The 21419-nt window shown below is 53.6% G+C and overlaps 1 protein-coding gene across 1 annotated transcript in view; it reads right to left on the bottom strand.

Annotated features, from left to right (window-relative positions):
* The window catches only part of LOC122101940 (adhesion G-protein coupled receptor D1-like), an 83090-nt gene that overhangs the window by 36476 nt on the left and 25195 nt on the right, over positions 1 to 21419 (bottom strand). Inside the window, exons 8-14 of the mRNA XM_042672427.1 lie at positions 19171 to 19232; positions 17844 to 17999; positions 17308 to 17367; positions 14790 to 14907; positions 13795 to 13905; positions 12275 to 12350; positions 10798 to 10939 (exon numbers count right to left, since the gene is read on the bottom strand). Coding sequence (XP_042528361.1) covers positions 10798 to 10939; positions 12275 to 12350; positions 13795 to 13905; positions 14790 to 14907; positions 17308 to 17367; positions 17844 to 17999; positions 19171 to 19232 — 725 coding nt within the window. The remainder of the gene's footprint in view (positions 1 to 10797; positions 10940 to 12274; positions 12351 to 13794; positions 13906 to 14789; positions 14908 to 17307; positions 17368 to 17843; positions 18000 to 19170; positions 19233 to 21419) is intronic.

The raw sequence follows: 21419 nt of genomic DNA, 5'->3' as shown, positions 1-21419 counted from the left end.
GACGTGGGAGCTCGGGAGCTGGGTGTGGTGGAACGGCCCAGGCACGCCGCAGGGAGGACTGAGGCCTCCGCTCCACACAGTGGCATCACAGCTGACTCCTGGAGAGGATGCCCTGTGCTGACCTCAGGACAAGATGCCTTGGACCCTCAGCTCCACGGCCACCCAGGACCCAAAGGTGATGTGTCCACAAAGCCTGGCCCTGAGGCCAGCAGCCCACCCTTTGACAAAGCTCACGGTAATCCTCTAAGCTGCTTAGGAAAGGACAGAGCCCTAGGATGCTTTAGCTGCGGAATCTACTTGTGCTTTTGTCCGGGCACCTCTACACAAATTAACGCTGGTGGGGAGGGGGCACAGAGTGCCTGCCCAGCGGCATGGTCTGAGCTGAGCGGAGCCATCACGGATGGTCCTCACAAAGGGACCCCGGGGCCTCCTGCAGGAGAACTACACCGGGCCCCTGGCCTCTGAGGGGTTGTCCTTCACTCCCCACGGGCTCAGCAGCTGCATAAGCTGTCCACCCTGCCCAGCTAAGTGGGTTGTCACTGAAGGACGCTCTTGGTGGGGGCGGGCTGTGCTCACATGGAGGACTCAGGAAGGACTACCAGCAGCAGCAGCAGCAGCAGCCCCAGCCTCAGAACACAGGCCCCGACCCTCGCTGGTCTCAGAGCCTCCACTACTGTGGCTGCCAGCGTCACTTCCCCTCACACATCAGGGTCTGTCCACCTGAACCCACACGGGAAAGGAGGCTGGCAGCATGAAAACAGAATGAGATGCAACACAAACCCTCAAGGAGACCCAGCGGCCAGGCAGTGTCCTCTGGAGCAAGCCTGGCTCCTCCCCGTGAGCCAGGCTTTGTGTCAGGCAAGTCCTGAGTCCCTGGCCGCCCCCATCACAGCTGCCAGTGCCACCAGGCCACCCTGACCTAGTCCAGACCATGGCCGAGGTGACGGTGACTCCATCTGGACAGGAAAACCTGCTACCAACGGCCACCAGCCGGCCACAAGTCAAGTGTTGTTTCAGCTGGGATGCACGGAAGTCCAGCTTCTGGCATGGATTTCTAGATCTCTGGAGACTTCACAGTTCCACAGGCAGGACCCACAGAGGCAGAGCAGAGGCAACTTCCCGGACCACCCAGGGAGCCTCATAAGCCCTGAGCAGCTGTTCTATTTATCCAGATCTCCGGCTGTCTCTGTCTCTTTCCCTCATCTCCTCCAGCCCAGAGCTGGCTGGCTGGCTGGCTGGGGGGGGGGGGGGGGGCGAGGAGGTGGGAAGGGGGAATGGGGGCCCTATTTGGTCTGGTGGGAGCACAATCATGCCTGCCCAGAGTGGCTTTCTCCCATCCAACCAGGAATAAATGCATTACAACGTAGACAACAAAGTATCAGACCAGCATGTCATTGCTACTATTTCTGACTGGTCAACAAGGGAGAGAGGCATGCAGTACTTAGGCTGGAAATCTGTCCACACAAGGGCAAGCCAAGCATGGGGTCATGAAGGCACAGGGACCACACGGGTGGAACATGAATGGAGTGGAGACGTAAGTCAGGGCTGCACCTGGTGCTGCTTCCTCAGAAGAGCTGGCCTCACAGCCGGGGGCTGCTTCAAGGGCTCTGCTTGGCCCTGATGTAGCCCTGGGTTCAGATGGCCCCTGATAAAGGGGGAAGCCAAGTCCAGAGATAAGGCTCTGGACCACCATACCCCTCCCACCCCACCCCTTTCTCCTTTCTTCCCCACCTCCTCCTGCCCCGAGGGCTAGGAAGAGTCGAGGGCTGCCCGGAAGTCGATGCTTGGATCTGTTCACTGCCTTGATGGAGACATGGAGAAGGCCTTCCTGCTGCAGCTGCAGAGGCAGAGGGCACAGAGGCCCAGACCCCAGACTTGAGCCCTGAGTAGGGCTATTCCTGTGGCATGCGGTGTACCAGTATCTGAGAACAGGCCTGCCCGCCCCAAAGCACAGGCAGAAGGCAGAGTCTTTGATGGAGCTCTAAAAAGCGGCTGGGTCAACAACCTGTGATCACTGGGGACCAAACCATGGTAGTGAGGGTGCCTGGCAGGCCCCGCCCTGCACGTCCAACACGCCGCCCACTTAGCTCCCGCTGGAGGCCATGGTTGAAACCTGCACATCTGAATCACATCATGGCTGCAGCCTGGGGGTGCAGGAAGACATGGGAGGACGAGAGGGTGTGTCCACAGCCAGCTGCAGAACAGGCTGGAAGGAAATACATTCCCTGGGGAGAGGCACACACACAGAGGACCTGGGTCTCACTGGGTGACCCCATCCACTAGACCTGGCCTCCCTCCCCAGTGCCCTGTTCTGGAAACGGAGTGTACCAGCTTGCATGCCTGGGTCACACAGACTGGGGACTCCTTTGCCCACAGGAAGGACCACGTCCCTGAGCATGCTATCACCATGGTCCAGCTGGTGAGAGGTCAGCGGACGCACCGTGCAGCCCTGCAGTCCCACACACCTCAACCACAGTCCCTTCTCTGCTCCGGGGATAACACCCCAACCACCCCCTTGTGGTAGAGACCAGAGCATTGGGTGGGGGCTTCCAGTTCTGTGCAGCTATTCCAAGAAACCAAGCTCATCTTCCAAGGGAACTGGAGCCCCACCCCAGCCCTGTTTGTTCACTGAGTGTGAGGCACAAGCACAGCCAAAGGGGTGCAGACTCCCCAAGAAGAGCCTATGTAAAGAAGAGCATGTGAAGCTGAGCTCAGGGCCCTGAGGCGGGACACACATGCACACACAGAGCGACAGGAGACCCCCTGCTCACACTGGAGCCTGTGTGGAGGTGTGCACACTGCACGTGGGGGCAGGGGGCTGCCAGGCAGCAAGCCAACAGTGAGGAAGGTGGCACAGACTGCACGAAGCCTGACCTCTGCCCTCACTTATTCTGCTCCTGGTCAGGGTTAGACCGGGGGTCTGGCTGACTATTCATCAACCGCCAGGAGGCCCTCGAGACCTCCCCATGCCCTGGAGAGCTGTGGGCGCAGGCAGGGCATCCTGATGAGGCTGCTCTCAGACGCAGTGCTCCAGCTGCTCGGACACCAGGACGCATGCTGCCCTCGCTCCTTGCCTGCCTGTCCTCCTCAGCCCTCTGCCTGCCTCACCCTCTCCCTGGCTGTGGGCTGGTGCACAGGAGACCCGCAGATTCCAGTGTGACTGCCTTCCTATCCTTGGGAACCAGGCAAGCGATGCTGGTAGTCAAGATGGAAATACTGCTGCATCATGAGCATCAGCCACAGGCCTCAACTTCTGTGTTCCCAGTCCAGACTTCACTGCCCTCCCCTTTTGCTTTTTTGAGACAGTGTCTCAGCATGCAGCTCTGGCTGATCTGGAATTTTTGATCCTCCTACCTCTACCTCTAGAGCATTCCGATTATAAATATGAGGGCTTGAGCCCTATTATAAATAGGGATTGAGCCCTATTTATAGGGCTTGAGAGTTACAACATATAATACTATAATTTATTATACATCAAGATTACAATGAACCCTATTTGCATTATTATAAAAGATAAGGCTGGAGCCGTATTTGTGTTCCACACACATGTGCACAAGTGTGTACATACATCTGTACACACATGCTGCAAATATTTAAGCAGGTAAACAAGGAAAACAGCAGTTCTTGTACAGTGGCATGAATGTGCTGTTTTGTCTCTGATGTGAATGAACCTTCAAGGGATCACCATTCCTTTCAGACACACTGAAAGTAACTGCCTGGGAGAACACAGACTGATCCCCATTGCGACCCCACCGCGCTGGGTGCTGTGTGGGCAGCAGGCATTACCGAGTCTACGTCTAGGGAAGTAGGTGAGTTTTCATCTATTATTTTGGTCTCAATTGCATTGTTATAACGTAGTTTTTTCAAGAAATAACAACATCACACTGCCTAAGTGATGGTTCCTGCAGTGTTTCTATTTCCCTGTCTTAAAACAAGCGGCTGAACATCCTCTCTGAGGCCAGCTATGAACACTGTGCCATTGGCTAGGTGCAGAAGAGCCAAGTCTTGGCTGGGTGAATTTCATGTCTGGAGGCAGGCAGTGCAGTGCGTCTGGAGAGGCAAACAGCAGGCTGAGCGCACTCTGCAGAGCACAGGCAGGGGCTCCAGCTGCAGGCAGAACTTCTGGCCCCGGGAACACCACCTCATTACAAATCCTATGAGCCACATGCTGCATGACATGGAGAAATGTGCCAAGCTGGGGCACCAATGGACACACAGAGCCTACGTGCCTCCAAGGAATAGACATGACACCGTGGGCCACGGCTGGCCCAGGAGGGCCCAGGAGAGACAGTGGAGTTAAGACACAGGAGGCCCTGGAAGCAGGGGAGAAAACTTGCTCCCCAAGTGTGCTGTGAACCATTGCTGTGTGGAACAGACCAGTGATCCCCCATGTGAAGGGCCTAGAAGTGATGTACACTGGAGAGGAGGGGTGAGGCTGCATGCTGGTCAGGAGGGGTGGGCTCTGTGCTGATCAGGAGGGGTGAGGCTGTGCTGATCAGGAGGGGTGAGGCTGTGAGCTCATCAGGAGGGGTGAGGCTGTGTGCTGATCAGGAGGGGTGAGGCTGTGGCTGGTCAATGGTGAGGCTGTGTGCTGATCAGGAGGGGTGAGGCTGTGTGCTGATCAGGAGGGATGAGGCTGTGTGCTGATCAGGAGGGGTGAGGCTGTGAGCTCATCAGGAGGGGTGAGGCTGTGCTGATCAGGAGGGGTGAGGCTGTGTGCTGATCAGGAGGGGTGAGGCTGTGGCTGGTCAATGGTGAGGCTGTGTGCTGATCAGGAGGGGTGAGGCTGTGAGCTCATCAGGAGGGGTGAGGCTGTGTGCTGATCAGGAGGGGTGAGGCTGTGAGCTCATCAGGAGGGGTAAGGCAGTGCTGATCAGGAGGAGTGAGGCAGCGTGCTCATCAGGAGGGGTGAGGCTGTGCACTGGTCAGGAGGGGTGAGGCTGTGAGCTCATGAGGAGGGGCAAGGCAGTGCTCATCAGGAGGGGTGAGGCAGCGTGCTCATCAGGAGGGGTGAGGCTCTGAGCTTATCAGGAGGGGTGAGGCTGTGCACTGGCCAGGGGGGGTGAAGGCAGTCTCCCGGCCTCTCCTCTGTTTCACTGTGACACTGCAGGTGCTAACCACTCACCGGCATACACACAGGTAGAGAAGGCCATGGGGCCTCCATCGCTGCCCACCCAAACAGGCTGCTTCTGCCCCATGGACTGTGGCTCAACATGCCTCCGCAGTGCCAATGGTCAGCAGAGGACAGAGGGCTGAGGACACAGGGTCTCTAGAAGCTGGATTCTCTTCTGGACTTAAGCCCAACAAGACTGACTATCTGGCCTCCCGACTGCTCTTTCCAGTCAGAGTCGGGACAAATCTTGTTCAGCAGCCACAAGAAGCCAGCAGCAGACCCTTGTTCCAGAGAAAACAGTTGATGTGTCTGTCAATATCAAGATTCTTAACTTACACAAGGCAAAAGTGGTCAGAATAAAGCTCGGGCCGGTGGGCTGCAGCAGCGATGCGTTGGTATGTGACTGGCTGGGAGCCCTGAAGTCACACCACAGCAGGCATCTCATCCACTGACGAATAAGGTATGCAAAGTAAAAGACACGCAGGGGGCCAGTCCTCTCAGAAAGGTGTCCAGTCTTATCAATAACCAAAGGAATGCAGACAAAAATAAGCGGATGTGACTTTTTGTCTATCAGAGATAGCACTAATGAGCTCCACTAGTGACAACATCAATTATTACTGCATTAATCTTTTTTTAACTTTTTTTTTTTTTTTTTTACTTTTTAGGTATGAGGAATCGAGCCCAGACTGTTGCAATTACTAGGCAAGTGCTTTGCCACTGAGCTACATCCCTGCATTAAACTCTAGCATAGCTGGAAGGTTGGAGGGGGCAGAGCTCGGACCCTTGCCCAGCTCCATTGAGCTCCTGTATACAGGGAGGATGCATAGCGGAACATCCAGAAACACAGCCATGGAGACCAGTCACGATTTATGGCTCAGGGGACACTGCAGGATAAGAGCAATGCTTATCTTGCTAACAAGTTGAGCAAGGTAAATTGGATATCCGTGGGTGGGAAATAAATCTTGACCCTAGTTCACAGCACACACACATACAATTAGACAAGCGTCATAGATCTAAATGGGAAAGAGAGCCATAAATGCTGAGGGTAACACAGAAGCCACATCGTGACCTTCAGGTAGATAAGACTCCTTGTCCAGGACACAAGAAGCATGGAGCTCAGGAGAAGAGCATGACGGGCTGGGTGCACTAAAACTGACAGCTGCTATTCATCAACAGTACTGTAAGAGCAAACAGGCAAGACCTGACCGAGGAAGAAATATGCCATTCATGGGCCCAACAAAAGTCTCACATCCAAGACCTGCAAGAACTCCCAAAACCAGTAAGAAAAGTAGCAGCAGAAAAATGGGATAGGACAATTTAAAAGAAAAAGTACCAGAGGGCTGAGTGTGGTGGTACACATCTGTAATCCCAGCTGTGCACGAGGCAGAGAGGAGATGATCACCATCTGGGTTGGCTTGGGAAGTAAGAACCTCTCCAAAACATAAACTACAGCAAGAGCAGCTGGAGACGTGGGCCAAGGGGCAGAGTGTGTGCCTAGGAAGCACAAGCCTTGAGTTCAAACAACAAAGGAGGCGTCAATCACTATGTCCAATAAACACATAAAAAGGGACATCAACCTTGCAGGGAAAAGCAAATAAAAACCAGATGTGGAGACACTCACCACTCTGGCGGTGGACCTGGAAAAGATGTCTGCTCCTAAAACGGGGTGTGTGGAGTACGCTCTGCATCACTGGACACCTAGCTCTAACCCTTTCAGCCTAGGAGTCTACAACTCTCTTCCCTCCCTCTGGAGGGAGACACAAACCCTAAACCTCCAAAACAAACACTAAACCTCTGAATTAAACCCTAACCCTCCAAAGCCAATTTTAAAATGGAAAAAAAAAAAGTGGCCACTTAATCAGGGTAATATGCAGCCATATTAATCAGGCCATTGTGTGGGAACACAGGCTCATTATGGTGTTTGTGATGCTGACACTCTGACACAAGACGGTGATCAGACAGGTAAGTGGACTACAAGGCAGCCATGAAAACAATCCCGAGTTCACAGCTACTGTTCTAGAGATGCACACTGCTGACCTAGGACTGGGGAGCTGTGAACAGTTTGCCGGTACAGCCCCCTCTACACAGCCCCAAGGGCTCTCAGGCCCCTCAAACACTCTTGAGAAGGCAACTGAGGTGTCAGTGCCCACCTGTCATCTCCAGAAGGTGGAGTCAGCGGATGCTTAGCTATGTGCGTGTGTGCATCTGTGCTTGTATGCGTGTTTGAACGGCCGTGTCTGGGCACCACCGTATGCGGGGCTGGGTCAGCCTACTCCCTACTCCCTGAAGCACCAAAGATCAGCCCCATCAAGAGAAAGGAACTCCATAAGACTTTTTCCTCATTTGCCACAGGTGTTAAAGAATTAACATTGCCATAATCCAGATCCAAGAGACACCAAGAGAACAACCAGGCTCACAACTCCCTCAGCCTGGCTCTGAACATGACTTAGGAAACATAAACACAGGACTGCATTCATTAGCTCCAAACTGGAAGGGACTGGACGGTAGGGAAGTGGACAGATGGAGTTTCACACAACTGTTCGTGACCAGCCGCTCCTTCCACAGTGATACAGGCCTGCGATCCCAGGGGGTTTGGCTAGGCCTGGGCCTATCTGACTGTCACAGCTGGGAGAGGTGCTCCAGGCACCCAGTGGGTGGGGAGGGAATACTATATTTAGCACCCACGGCACTCAGGTGCTCAGCAGGGGTCTGACAGTCCTCAGTCTCCCCAGCTCAGTGCTGAGAGTAAGTCAAACTGGGTGATCAGCACCACTGATAGACAGCAAACTACTGCACCGTACTGCACTTGAGTGTGACCCACAATATGACCTGCCCTGCGGAGGCACACCAAAGGGCATGCTAGCCTTGTGCAAAGCCTCTGGGGTCTGGACTTTTGCCCACTCCAGTGTCCCAGCCTCCCAAGACCATATGGCACACATGGAGGGAGATTTCTGTACTCTTGGCAGAGGTTTAGGAAGGGAGACTATTGTCCTGCTGGGCCGCCAAGCCTCTGGAGCATGGGGGAGCCGACTTCCCCCTGCCTGGGCAGCCATGGGCCACGTGTCCTGGCCACCGTGGGCCTGCCGTGGCGCAGGCTGGGGGTGCAGCAGCGTGCCCCCTTGTGTCCCCAGCCACTGTGGGCCTGCCGTGGACCAGGCTGGGGGTGCAGCAGCGTGCCCCGTGTCCTGGCCACCGCGGGCCTGCCGTGGCACAGGCTGGGGGTGCAGCAGGGTGCCCCAGGTGTCCCGGCCACCGCAGGCCTGCCGTGGCGCAGGCTGGGGGTGTAGCAGTGTGCCCCTGGTGTCCCGGCCACTGCGGGCCTGCCGTGGAGCAGGCTGGGGGTGCAGCAGCGTGCCCCTGGTGTCCCGGCCACCGCGGGCCTGCCATGGCGCAGGCTGGGGGTACAGCAGCATGCCCCCTTGTGCGGGAATCACCAGGTGCCCACTCAGGAACCTCGGCATGGGCCCATACCCCAGCCCTCAAGACTCTGGAGAGCCCCATCTGCTCTGTGCCGGGAAAAGGAGGTGCTTCAATTTTGGCTGTGACCTTGGGCCATATGTCACGTCAGAATAAACCTCCATGACCCCTGCTCTGTGTTACCTCCCGTGATGGGTGGGGTGCCTTCCGAGTACCCTCTCAGTGTGTTCCCCTCAACAAGAATCCATGGGAAATGTTCCCATCCAACAAATCAATGCAGCTTAGGACACTCCTCCAAACACCCCCAGAAACCAAGCAACCTTCAAAGAAAACTCCACAGCCTGGAGAACACTTGGCCAAGACACACTTCAATTACTATCCTCTTCTGCTATGATAAAAATTCCTCTCTGCTTCTTTTAGACAAGATTCCTTATTCAAGGCTTTCTTTGTTAAAAATAACCACAGTAACCGGCCATTAACTAGGGCTGCATTTTGTCCACCCTTTCTTTCTGGTTTCCAAATTGGCACCTTCTCCTGTGAACCTTCTGTCGACAGCTGGAGACTGGGGGCTGCATTGGGAGCATGGAGCAACGGCCGCTCCCGGGGCTCACTGCCTCCTCTGAGGAGCCAGTGCCTGGCCAGGGGACGCTCCACAGCCCTGCCTCTCCAGCGTCTGTGTGGGCGGATGGGCAGTGCGACAGCCTTCAAGAGAGAAGCTCCGCTTCCAGAGCACAGCGGCTCAGTTCTGCCTGCAGCTCCAGGCCCCGCTAGAAGCCATCCTGTCCCACCTCCTGGGTGCCCAACTCTCCTGCTATCTCTGTCCAGATGTTCCACTGCCACCCACACCTGCTCCTGTGCCCACACTTCTCAGCTGTGCTGTGTGGGGAGTGGGGGGAGGTGGAACACACATGTGGGCAATGACTTCCAGGCTTTTCTGCCTCCCAGAACTCTGTTCAGATCATAGGATCAGTGTGTCTAAGGCAATCTGTGTTCATTTGAACCAGACAGCTTTAAATGGCTCATCTTCAGAGATGAGTCTCACATGCACACAAACATGTCCCCCCCCCCTCCACACACACACGTGCATGCACACGCATACACATTTTCCAGGAAAGAGAAGCAGTTGGGGCTGCCATTCTGTTCTGCATGCACACCTTTCTGCTCTTTGTCACAGCACAATGACATGGCCAGGGGCCAGAATAAGGGAGCGGAAAGGATAGGGGTCTGTTTGTAAATACTTGGAAACAGCCTAAATGCCAGCAGGCAGGAGCGGATGGCAAGCCCTTCATTCGCCAAGGAAAAAATGTCAACTTCACAGATTAGTACAGACTGCCTGTGAGGTGCTGGGGAGACAGACTGAGGGAGCAAAGGTTCCTTTACTGCCTGCCCTTCTCAGGAGAAAGGAAGGGAGAAGAAATGACACTGGGACACAGCGACACAAGGTTAAAGGGAGGAACCATGGTTTTCCATTGCGAATCTTACACTTTATACCAGCCCGATGAACACCAAAGGGGTGTGAGTGTGCAGGTATGTACATGCGCAGACTCAGAGATGCCAAAGCCAGCCTCTGGGCTAGGCCTCTCCCCTCAGGAACCTAATCATGACAACACCACCAAAAACATCTGCTGTCAACCACCGGCTCTCTGCCCCACAGGGCAGCTAAACCTAGGCCACACAGAGGCGCTAGAGGCCATCAGAGGACCCTGCTGCGGGGCACGGCACCGACCAGACTGCCCTGTGTGCAGCTCACGACTTCTGAGCTGCACAGGGGGCTGTGTGCGTGCGTTGGGGGGGGGGGGCACATACATGCATGCGTTGGAAGGGGGGGGCACATACATGCATCTTAGGGGATGGTGGCACGTCAGATGCCCTGTGTTCCGGCTGCACTTTCCAATAGCAGAGTAAATTAAGAGTTAAGACCACAGTGATGAAGGACCAGGGACTGTTTCTCTCACTCAGAGTCTGTTCTGCAGCCTGTTTCCCACTGTCACTCAGGATAACTGAGAACCAGACAGCCAAAGATCCCACAGGACAGTGGCCACAGCCGCGTCTCACCACCGTGGCTGTGCTGGCTCATCCTCTCAGGCTCAGAGGCCCTGTCACCCAGAACAAGGCACGCCACAACTTCAGGTCATAGATAGGGTCTTGCTGCAGCTCAAGGTCCAAGGATGGAGTTTTGAGAAGGGAATACAACCCCTTTACCAAGCCCCTTCACATGCACACAGCCAAAAACACCATGCAGCCAGAGTGGAAGGCACCCCACTCACCAGTGTGTGCCTGAGATGGACGGTGAGCAGGGGAGAACGGGACAGATTCTGGGAGAGAGCAGGCAGCGGGGACACCTCCAGGGAAATCAGGTGGCTAACCGCAGACAGCAGGCAGTCTCTGTAAAACGCTGCTTCAGAAATCCTGCCAAAGAAATGGAGACTGGTTCCAGATGGAACTCCCAGGGAACAGGAGCTTTCTGAGGCCTGGGTCCTCGGGAGGAGCTGGGCTTTCTATCTTGCAACCTTGCTGCTCTCCATGGTGGATTTGAATCTGTCAGCTGAATTCTGCAGGTCAGTACCTTGTCTCTGAAGTCTGATACCAGAACTACAAGGTTAGATGCTGCTGGAAGAACAGATTCATCACACCAGGCTCTGGATCTCAGCACTGGGACCTCCTTGCTGTGTGACCCTGGGCAGCTCACCCTGGCTGAACTTTCTTCCCTAGTTACCAAATGGTAAAAACAGGGATGGTAGCATCTGCTCCTTCCCTATGGAAGTGCTTCAGTTTCCTTCCAGCAGGCAACCCTTCCTTACGCCATCACTGAGCTTGGAGCTGACTCCCTCTAGCTCAGAAGGTATGAACCAAACAGTACATCACAAGACATTCCTCAAGCCACAGTGCCACTCAGAGATGAGCACAGGACCCACAAGACTCAGTGCAGGAGGTGCCTCAAACCCACAAAGTTGGGGCAGGATGCTGAAGGACAAGGTCTCCCAGCTCAGAATCTCCTGGGGGGGGGGGGGGGGCAGGGGACTGGCTGAGGAGGAAGCCCGTTGCAGGGATGGATCCTGAGATAGAGCCCCATCACAATTGAATGCTAGATCAAGCTGCTCCTGAGCTTATGTGATCCAATAAATTCTCCTTTTGTTCAATGTAGTCATTTAAACTAGATTTTCTGTTATATCCAATCTCCAGAAGGCTGCCTAATGTGAGTGGGGCTTGCCTTGTAGAATTAGAGGTGAATTTTATAGCCCTGAAAGCTCTTCAAGGCTAGAACCAGGGAGTGGGCACGAGGTGCCTGAATGAGGGATGGAAGGAGACCATGCTCAGGATCTGGGAGGACAGCACTGACCGGACCCAGGGAGAGAAAAGAGACTCCAGCCTGCCTCACTGCACCAGTCCTGCAAGGTCAAGGCTGAATCTTTGTCATAGGAACAAACTACAGGCAGCCCTCCAAGCATGGAGGATGGTCACCTGGCTACCCTTCTGGTCTGCAGATGTGGAACTGAGGCTCAAGCAGCTGTCTAAGGCCACATGGTCAATCTTTATGGGGTCTCTGCCCTGTGCTCCATAGCCCCATATAACCTGCCTGCTCTAGGTTCTGTTGGGTCCCAGTGCAGGGTCCTGCGTCTCCTCCAGGCGGCCACGGGCCGTACTCCCTCCAACTGTGAGGTGCTGGAGTTCTCTAACCAAACTGCTGTGCCTGTGCATGGCAGCATGGACGCATCACTGAGGTTAGCTGCCCAGGCGACTCACCGTGTGCTGGCTGGCGGGATGCTGTGCAGGTAGTGGTGCACAGAATGATAGAGGAGGCCCACGATGGTGGTCCAGGCTGCCGGAAAAACAGAGATCACTTCAGGACCCCGCAGGGGAGCAGCAGATTCACCTGCCAGCCATGCTCAGCATGGCTGAGCCTAAGGCCCAAGGCAGCTCCTTGGTGGAAGAAAACGAAGGACAGCAGCAACAGCGACTATAGGAGCAGCAGTGCCATGGTTGTTCCAAGGAGTGCCCAGCCGCAGACCCAGCTTTGGGGAGAGCTGCGATGCCAGAGCCCTGAGGGCAGACGGGCACTCCATGGGCTCTTCTGGGAAGTGCCCTTTGCCAAACGTGTGGCAGGGAACGCCCTCTGCACACACTTATGGCCTTCTTGACCCTGGAGGTGGCAGGAGGAGGCGCTCAGGCTCTCAGGTGCTGGCAGCCACCCGGCGTTCACACACTTGACAGCTGGCCCCTCCTCTGCCCTGCATTCCATCTTGAAAAGGTAGGCATGTGTCCCCTGTTCTCCCACGCCACAGGCACATGGCAGCCTATCATCCAGGCTGCTACACACAGTGATACTTCAGACATGAATCCTGCAACTCACACGACAACCACCATGCAACAGGCACTGCTACAGTTTGCTTTTTGGTCCTGTTACAGTATCAGGAGGGGGACACTGTATTTCCCAGGTACAGAATGCTCAGTAATTTGCCCAAGCCATAGAGCCAGCAGTAGCTGAGCCCAGGTTCCAGCCAGACTCAAGGCTTATCATCAGCATAGCTGCTCCCAAGCATGAAAACTTTCTACATGTGGAGAACTCTGGGCACCCGATACATCCTGCACCCAGACGTGGAGGACCCAGCCCTTAGCGGGGCTGGTGGGGTCTCTCCCTGGGGACAGAGCATGCCTGTGTCCTTACCAGGGGAGCTGGAGGCCAGCAGGCTGTCCTCCAGGTCATAGGCAGAGAGCAAGCAGAAGGAACTGGGCACTTAGGGAGGGGCAGAGCGGCCTGGCTGGCCTGGGCTCCATCCCTTGGGCAAGGACCAGGTATCCAGGTGTTGAGGCCGAGGAATTCATCTCCACTGTTCATGGTCCAAGTGGGTAAGCCTGTGAAGGCAGATCCACCTCTCCAGGCACTAGAGGGGACCTGCACCCTGACAGGCTCCCACAGAGTTGCTTGTCACAGGACTTGACTTAGGTTGCATGGTATTGGTACCTGGATCCTGAACTAACCCCTCACCTAACCATAGCACTCTATCTAGGGAGAGGAGATAGGCTGTTATCTTCGCCTGGTAGGAGCTAAGCAGACCTGGAGACACTCCAGACCCACCTGGATGCAGATTCCCAGAGCTCCATCGCGAATCCCTGTCCAGTCCACGGACGGCACAGTCAGGGCTTCCAGAGGCACCCACCCAAGCAAGGGCTTTGGCTGTCCAGCACTTGGGGGTCCTGGCATCAGGGATCTTTAGCCCACTAGTAGCACCCCGGTATCCTTTAGAAAGTCCATTCGCACTTACCTGGGCTGCGAAGGGCCTCACGGGGAATCTCGATATAGCTCTGCCCATGGGCGGGGAAGCGGTAGTGAAGGGCGCTCAGGGTCTGGGGCAGGACCCTGGCCACAGAGAAGTCTATGGGAGGAACGTTGAGGGGAGCAGGTCAGAAAGCTCACAGGCTGCAGGAAACAGGCTGAAAATCACACTGGTATTTGCTTTAACCAAGTAAATTCCCTGTGGAGTGCAAGTCCCCTGAGAAAAAGTGGTAGTAAGCAGATACATGCACATGCACACACCTATGTGCATGGACATGTCAGCACAGGCATGTGCATGCAAGCACCACACATAAAGAAAGGCTCTTGCTGAAAGAATGCCCTCGCTCCTGCCCTCTGCAGTCAGCCCTCTCAATAGTCAGCCATGACGGAAGCAGGGGTGAGATGGTTATTGTGTGCACGTAGCCTCACGATGACGGAGCGTATGCTAGGTGGCTGGCCAGTCCTGTCCAACCTCTGAGAGCCCATGAGGAGTAGCAAGATGAAAACATCAGGGCCTCAACTTTGGGCAGCAGGCAGACCACCATAGCATGGAGGTGGACCTCCTGGCCGGCAGACATCCAGTGCTGCCCTGTGGTAAGCTGCAGGTGGTGTCAGCTCCTGTATGTACCACAGAATGTTAGTGCTCACAGACGAGACTGGGAATACCAGCCATGCCGTCATTGGAACCCGATTCTGCTGTTCACCATCCACCTTCGGTTGTGGCTTCTGTTTCATTCTGAACCTAGACAGCCACGATGAGACAATCCTTTCCTGTGAGGCTCACGTGTACATAACGAATAACACCTCTACCCTGATACGCATGTGCATTTGCCTTCAGCTATGACTGTGTACAAGGGGGACTGTGATTCAGGAAAATGGTGAGGTCCACCTCAACTCCTGACTTTGGGGGCTCAAACAGCAAGAACCATAGCAGGCCAGCACCCTACACCCTTCCTGCACAGTCCCCCCAGTTGTGACACCTACCTGCCAGGGAGGAAGAGCCTGCCAGAAAGACCTGAGGCGGGGTGGAGTGCAGGTTGGAAGATACATGGCCCATGACAGTGTCGATGGTGTTGATCAGGCCTAGCACCAAAGTGTTCTCCTGCAAGCAACAGACATGAAGGGGCCATGAGGGTCCCCTCGGTCACCAGAGAGCACAAAATCACACCTCCCACAGAAGCCACAGAAAGTGAAGTCCCAGCATCCCGCCCCTCAGGAAAGGAGATGGAGACAGTCTCAGCATCCCACCCCACAGGCTGGGATATAGAATAGCATCCCAGCATCCCACCCCACAGGCTGGGAGGCGAGTCCCAGCATCCCGGCCCTCAGGCTGGGAGGCGAGTCCCAACATCCCGGCCCGCAGGCTGGGAGGTGAGTCCCAGCATCCCGGCCTGCAGGCTGGGAAATGGCCATGGCCCAAGGAGATCAGAGCATGGACATGGGTCACACTGACCATAGTCCTGCTCCACTGCTGCTGAGACAGACACTCTGAGCCCTCCAAGCCCTCAGCAAGTCCCGTCCACTTCATGAGGACAGCCAGTGGCCCTGGGCCTCCCCAGCCTTAGGACACTGGCAGTACTCTGTGAAGGGCTGGCTGGTTCAGAAGTACCACATACTGGAAGCACTGGAGACTGCATCTTCTCTGGCTTCCTCCACTCTCCATCTAAGGCCCTTTCTACCCCTCTGCATCCCCAGAGAGAGAGGAGCCCTGACACTGCCCTTGGAAGATCAGGTCCCTCCAGTTTACACAGCTCTGCTGCCAGACCCTATGTCCACCTCAGGCTGACCCTTCTGGGTCCTTGAGGACAGAACAAGGAAAAGAGTCTGTTCTTAGACTCCCTGTACCAGGCCCTGCTCTGCCTTCCCTGTCTCTCCTCCCACCTTTAGCCTTGCAGATGACATATCTGTCTCAGCCTTCCACAGTCCCTCACCAATCCATTCTTTGGAGAACTCAATGAGCTGGAAATAGAATGCAGAGGCCAATTTTAGGCATCATCTTTAGGCAGGTGGCCTGATTTCAATCAGCCAAGCAGCTCTGCACACAAGGGTCTGTGTGCATTTCAGTTGGGAGCAGATACTTAATTCTCTTTAATGCACATCAGAGCCTGCCGAAGCCCATAGAGTTCCATGATTATTCATATTTTGCAGAAGATCTCCATATTTTGCATTCAAAAACAGTTCATTTCAATGAATGCAGAAACTCATCTGTCTGAGTCCCCCACCTGCTGTCCCCTTGTGACTCCCTGGCTGTAGCCTGTTCACAGCATCCTTTTGAAATTAAAACCTTGAGGAGTAGTGCTTTCTTAAAGAGAGAATCTGTTTCTCAGTAATACTGTACTGACTTACATTCTAAACACTTTCTTCTGCTTCTGCCAATGTTCAACAATCTCATTTCATTTGAAGTTGTTCAAATAAGCAGCTCACCAAATGCAAACAACTCACTCAGCCTTATTAATAAAGAAGGGAATGAGACACTGCCTCTAGAGCTGGAAATCAGTCTAGAATACATGTAATGGTGAAGGGTCAGGGGCAAGAATGCTGTAACAGGTACTTCTGGTCCAGACCCTTCAGGGCCAAGGCTTGGAAGTCCTGCCAGCAACCCAAAGCCACATGTTACCCTGGCAACAGAAGATGGACAGTAGAGCCAGGGCCTGAGACACTGCATGGAGAGGAGTCTCCTCTGACCCAGGGCAGACTCCTGTGCCTGAAAAGTAGGCGTCCTCTGAGCTAGGCTGCTGCAACGTGGGGCTCTGTTGTTACTGTAGTAGTCAAACCCATCCTGACTAACACACAGCATGCAGAAGATTCTAAGGAAAAATAGGCTCAGTCAGACATACGTGTGTGTGTGTGTGTGTGTGTGTGTGTGTGTGTGTGTGTGTGTGTGTGTAATGTAGATGCATATGTGAGAACTGAAACTAAACTATAAGGGATGTACACAACGCTGACTTAGTCTTAACCTTTGAGGTGATTTTCATGCTACGTACTTTTTTATGATTGTCGCTTTCCAACTTCTCCATAGTTATTTACTGACATATGCTTTAAACAGGTAAAATCAATAAGTTTTTTAGAAATAAAAGAAAACCGCTCTGCCTGCTCCCTGGTTATTTTAGCTGCAGAGAACAAGAGCTTCTTGTTTCCACACTTTAATTGTAACACCATAGCATGCTCTATTTTCGCTTTACTCAGAGATCTGTAAATACCAAATATGTTTCTTCAGTACTATTCAAGAATGATATGACGTTTTAAAAGTATAATGCAGAAAATGACAAAGATCAACTCCTGAAAGGAAAGAAGTCACCCCACTCCTCCCACAGGACAGGGACACATCAATGACTGATGCTACAGGGCCCTCTGCTAGGCAGAGGTCAGCTGATACCCTGGTAAAATGAGCTCGGCATTCCAGAAGGCAGCTAGATCTGGGCAGGGCTGTCATGCCACTTCTAGGAAGACAGAATGGTTCCCTGGCACACACATCTTCAGATCAAACTGTTTCTTCTCTTACCTCTGATGTGTAGGTCCAGCTGGGCAGGAGAAGAACTTCGCCCACCGTTCTGAGGAAGGTCTACGGGGGAAAGTGGCCCTGGTTAGTGCACACCCTGAGGCCTCCACTTGGAACCCACCAGGCCTCTAGGGGTCAAAGGCTGTGTTTTGCATACAGTGGAAAGCAATAGTGGCTCACATTAGCGCATTGAAGTATCAGGCTGTATCTTATAGACGCCATCCCGTTCGGTCACTGTAAAACCAGTGACCACCATGTGGATGTCATAGTAAAGCCAGCCCACTGTGAGGATGCAGCTGTGACACATTCATCAGTGCCCACAGGCCAGCGCCCCACACACCCACATCCAGTCAGGTGCTCTGTCCACTTACTCTTCCCTTCCCTGACAGGAGGCCCAAGCGGGTAGGGAAGCAGCAGCACGGAGGGGGTGGGTGTGTATTATGATTGAATACATACAAGGCACCAGCTGTACCATCAATGTTTAGGTCAAGGCCCTGGTCCTGTTTTTAACAAGACTAGTGATTCCTGGGCTCTGTTACCTCCGTGAGGTTCAGTGCTGTTTCTTCAGAGAGGGACTTGTTGGGTAGGCTGCGTGACACATTTTGAAGATAACGCAGTACAATTCCAGGTCTTTCGAAGTTCTTCCTCTCCTCTGTGAGATTGGCTATGATGGGATGGTAGGCATCTGTGGGCACCTGAAGGAAATTGGCCACGTGACCTTCTGCTGAGCACTAAAGCCAGACAAACTGTACAAGTACAGGGTCATACACTGGAGCCACGGCTAGGATCCCAAGATAGTAATGACATGGCACTCTGAGGCACAGCACTACATCCCCACAACTAAGGTGATTCAGTCCATGAACTGAGTGTAGACCAGCTTAGACATGATAGCACCAGGGAGAGGCTGACGGATGGGGTGGGGTGGGGAGGCCTGGAAAGAGACTGACAGGGATGTGGGGGTGAGAGGAGACAGGGGAGAGGCTGATGGGGTTGGGGGTACTGAGGAAAGGCAGATGGGGGACGGGGAGAGGCTGACAGGGATGCAGAGACAGAGGAGAAGCTCACAGGACACAAGAGGACTAGGACTCCAGCCCATGCAGACACTCGAGTGCATACTTGCCACTGAATCTCTCAGACAAAGAGAGTTCTTTGGCTACTCATGCAAGTTTGAGTGGGCAATACTTTTTCTATGAATCCTTTCCTCCAATTCCAAAAGGAAAGACAGGATGGGGGAGCTGAGCAGGAGGCAGCCCTGGTGGAGCTCTGCTCTGCTCCCTTCACTTTTAGGTAATGGAGGTGACTAGAGATAGTAACGAAGAGTGTCCTTTCTTCAGGCACTCTTGGCACCTAGAATCAGCCCCGAAGCTGGCTTCCCTCCAGCCATTTGTTATTTCTTCTCAGACACTGCACTCCTAGTCTGAGAGCACTCAGGCTAAGCAAAACCTGAATGTTGGGGGGGGCGGGGCAGGAGGAGAGAGAGACTGATGTTAGGCTGCTAGCCGCACCTGAACACACTCCTGGCATGGACTGACGTGAAGCTGCTAGCCTCACCCTGAATGTGCTCCTGGCATGGAGGGCTCCTGGGCAGATCCCTGGGGGTGTACCTGGGAAGGGCATATCTTGTCTATGTCTACCTTTCTCAGCTGCCAGGAAATGGACAGCTTTCCTCCACTCCACTATGATGCTTCAGCCTTTCAGACTCAGACTCAAGCAAAGGAACCGGCCCACCCTGAACTGAGCCTCTGAAACCATGAGTCTAAATAAAGCTTCCCCCCCGCCGCCCCCCCCCCCCGGCTGTCTTCCTGCTATCTGGTCACAGAGGTGGAAAGCTGCGGACACATGAGGACAAAAGAAATCCCAGCTCACCATGGTGTAGGCTGTGGGGGTCACGAAGAAGCTCGGTGGTGTTGAAGACAAAGCATGTTTTCCTGGAACAAACCAACCATGCCTCAGCAAAGGTGCAACAGGACTGCCCTTCCTCCCCTCAGGAAGTTCTGTCCTTATTTAGAAGTTACCAGCTAGAGATATTCATACAGCTCAAAATGTCTGGAGTAGGAATGTTGCTTGAAAGATAAGATTAATATATTGGCTAGATTAATTAACATAGCTAGAGTATGTAGATTCTCCCAGCTTAAATTATTTTCCCACTTATATTCTAAACTGTTTTGAGGACTGGGAAGGTGGCTCAGTGGTAGAGTGCTTGCCCTGCATGCATGAGGCTCTGGATTCGATTCCTTAGCACCACATAAGCAGAAAAAGCCAGAAGTGGCGCTGTGGCTCAAATGCTAGCCTTGAGCTGAAGAGCTCAGAGACAGTGCCCAGGTCCCATGACCAACAAAAATAAATAAACTGTTTTGAACAGCCTTCATGCAAGTTATCATATAAAAATAATTATTAAGCCGCGTGCCAGTGGCTCACGTCTGTAATCCTAGCTACTCAGAAGGCTGAGATTGAGGACCACAGTTCAAAGCCAGCCCAGGCAGGAAACTCCGTGAGACTCTTATCTCCAATAAATCACTAGAAAACTGGAAGTGGCGCTGTGGCTCAAGTGGTAGAGCGCTCACCTTGAGCTGAAGAGTGCAGACAGTGCCCAAGCCAGAGTTCAAACCCCATGACCGACAAAAAAAAAAAAAATTATTCAAGGTATCACCAACTATAAATAAGGACAGGAAAAGAGGCACAGACTTGCCGGAGATAAAGAGCAGTGCTTCCCCTGGGAGAGAGGAAGGGAGACTGAACCCCAAAGAGTGGGCAGAGGAGCTCACAGAGATGACTTCATGTCACTATGATCTCTGAGACCAAGGTGAGGCCACATTACTGGTCTGTCTCTTCCACCGACTTCCTAGATAATCCTCTTCATTCTTGGAAACTAACTCAAGATTGCTTTAGGTGACCTGAGGAAATTATATTACTTCCCTTGCTGGCTTGGAAGTGTCAGGGCTTTGGGTTTGGCTGGGTGACAGGAGGGGCAGTCCTGACACTGATAGAAGAGCTTTGTTCTCTATGTCAGAGAGACATTCGCTCCAAGGGGTTAGAGAGTAGCCACAGCAAACTTACACTAACTCATGTGAGGCCACTAAATCCAGGGAAAGTAAAGTCTCCCCTGTTGGTGGTGACCACGTGAAGCCTGAGAAGCAACACTCGGCCTAGCTCAGCCCCACACTGCCCCACCCTGCAGGCAGCTGGCAGATGCAGTGTGTTCCTGGCATACACAGACGCATGTCTTCAAATTGCATGGCTCTGCGCACAGCCTTCACTTTCTCCACTTCCCTACAGAGGAGCTGCTTCTCATCCCAGCGGCCAGGGCAGGGTGACAGATGGTCAGCACTCTGCCTTTCTAGGGAAAGGCCGCTCCTATGCACCTGGACAGGTCCATCAGGAAACGGCATCGGCTCCAGCTGATGGGGTTAGAAGGAGGCGCCTCAGACAGGGCACTCATAGCAATGCCTTCTCTGAGAATCTGAGGTCCCCTCACAGCTGCCTAAGAACAGTTTCTACAGGCTGGATTTCAGCTCCAATGTCAGCCTGTGCATAGCTGCCCCAGCCCTGTCATGTTGAGCCAGCTGAGCCATGAAGAGTTGGGCCACACACAGGACCTTCCAGAGGCCTTCTTCAGTTTTCTTCAAAAGCTTGGTCTCCAAAACCCAGTCTCTGCATGAGAAAGGAGCTGATGGCTATGGACACAGCTTGGGACAGGCACAGGAATTATCTCAGGAGCTCTAAGTGTTCAGAGCCACTGTCCTGGGTTTCCTATGGAATCTAACATCACCTTCCCTACATGTGGAGGGTCCAAGAGGGCCTGGGGCACAAAAGGCCTGGAGGAAAGGACCGGAAACAACTGCAACTATTCCCAATGTCAGTAAAACAGGCACCTGCCAGGAAGTCAAATCTGTTTGTGATACAAACAACACCTTAGTCTCAAAGTGACAACTCTTGAGTCCCGGGCAACAAAAAGCAAAACATTGATACCACTTTCCCTTCTACTGGACACGATGATCCTATCCTTTCTGTGAAAGTAACTGAGTCCCATTTTCCTTGGTGAAGGCTACAGGACAGAAATGCCCAGAGCTGCCCTGGACACTGCTCCCTCTTCTGAGGCCCACATCTCCAATCAT

The sequence above is a fragment of the Dipodomys spectabilis genome, unplaced genomic scaffold (assembly GCF_019054845.1).
Source record: "Dipodomys spectabilis isolate Male_0828 unplaced genomic scaffold, ASM1905484v1 ptg000712l, whole genome shotgun sequence".
NCBI lineage: Eukaryota > Metazoa > Chordata > Mammalia > Rodentia > Heteromyidae > Dipodomys > Dipodomys spectabilis.
This window is presented reverse-complemented; position numbering and strand designations above follow the sequence as displayed.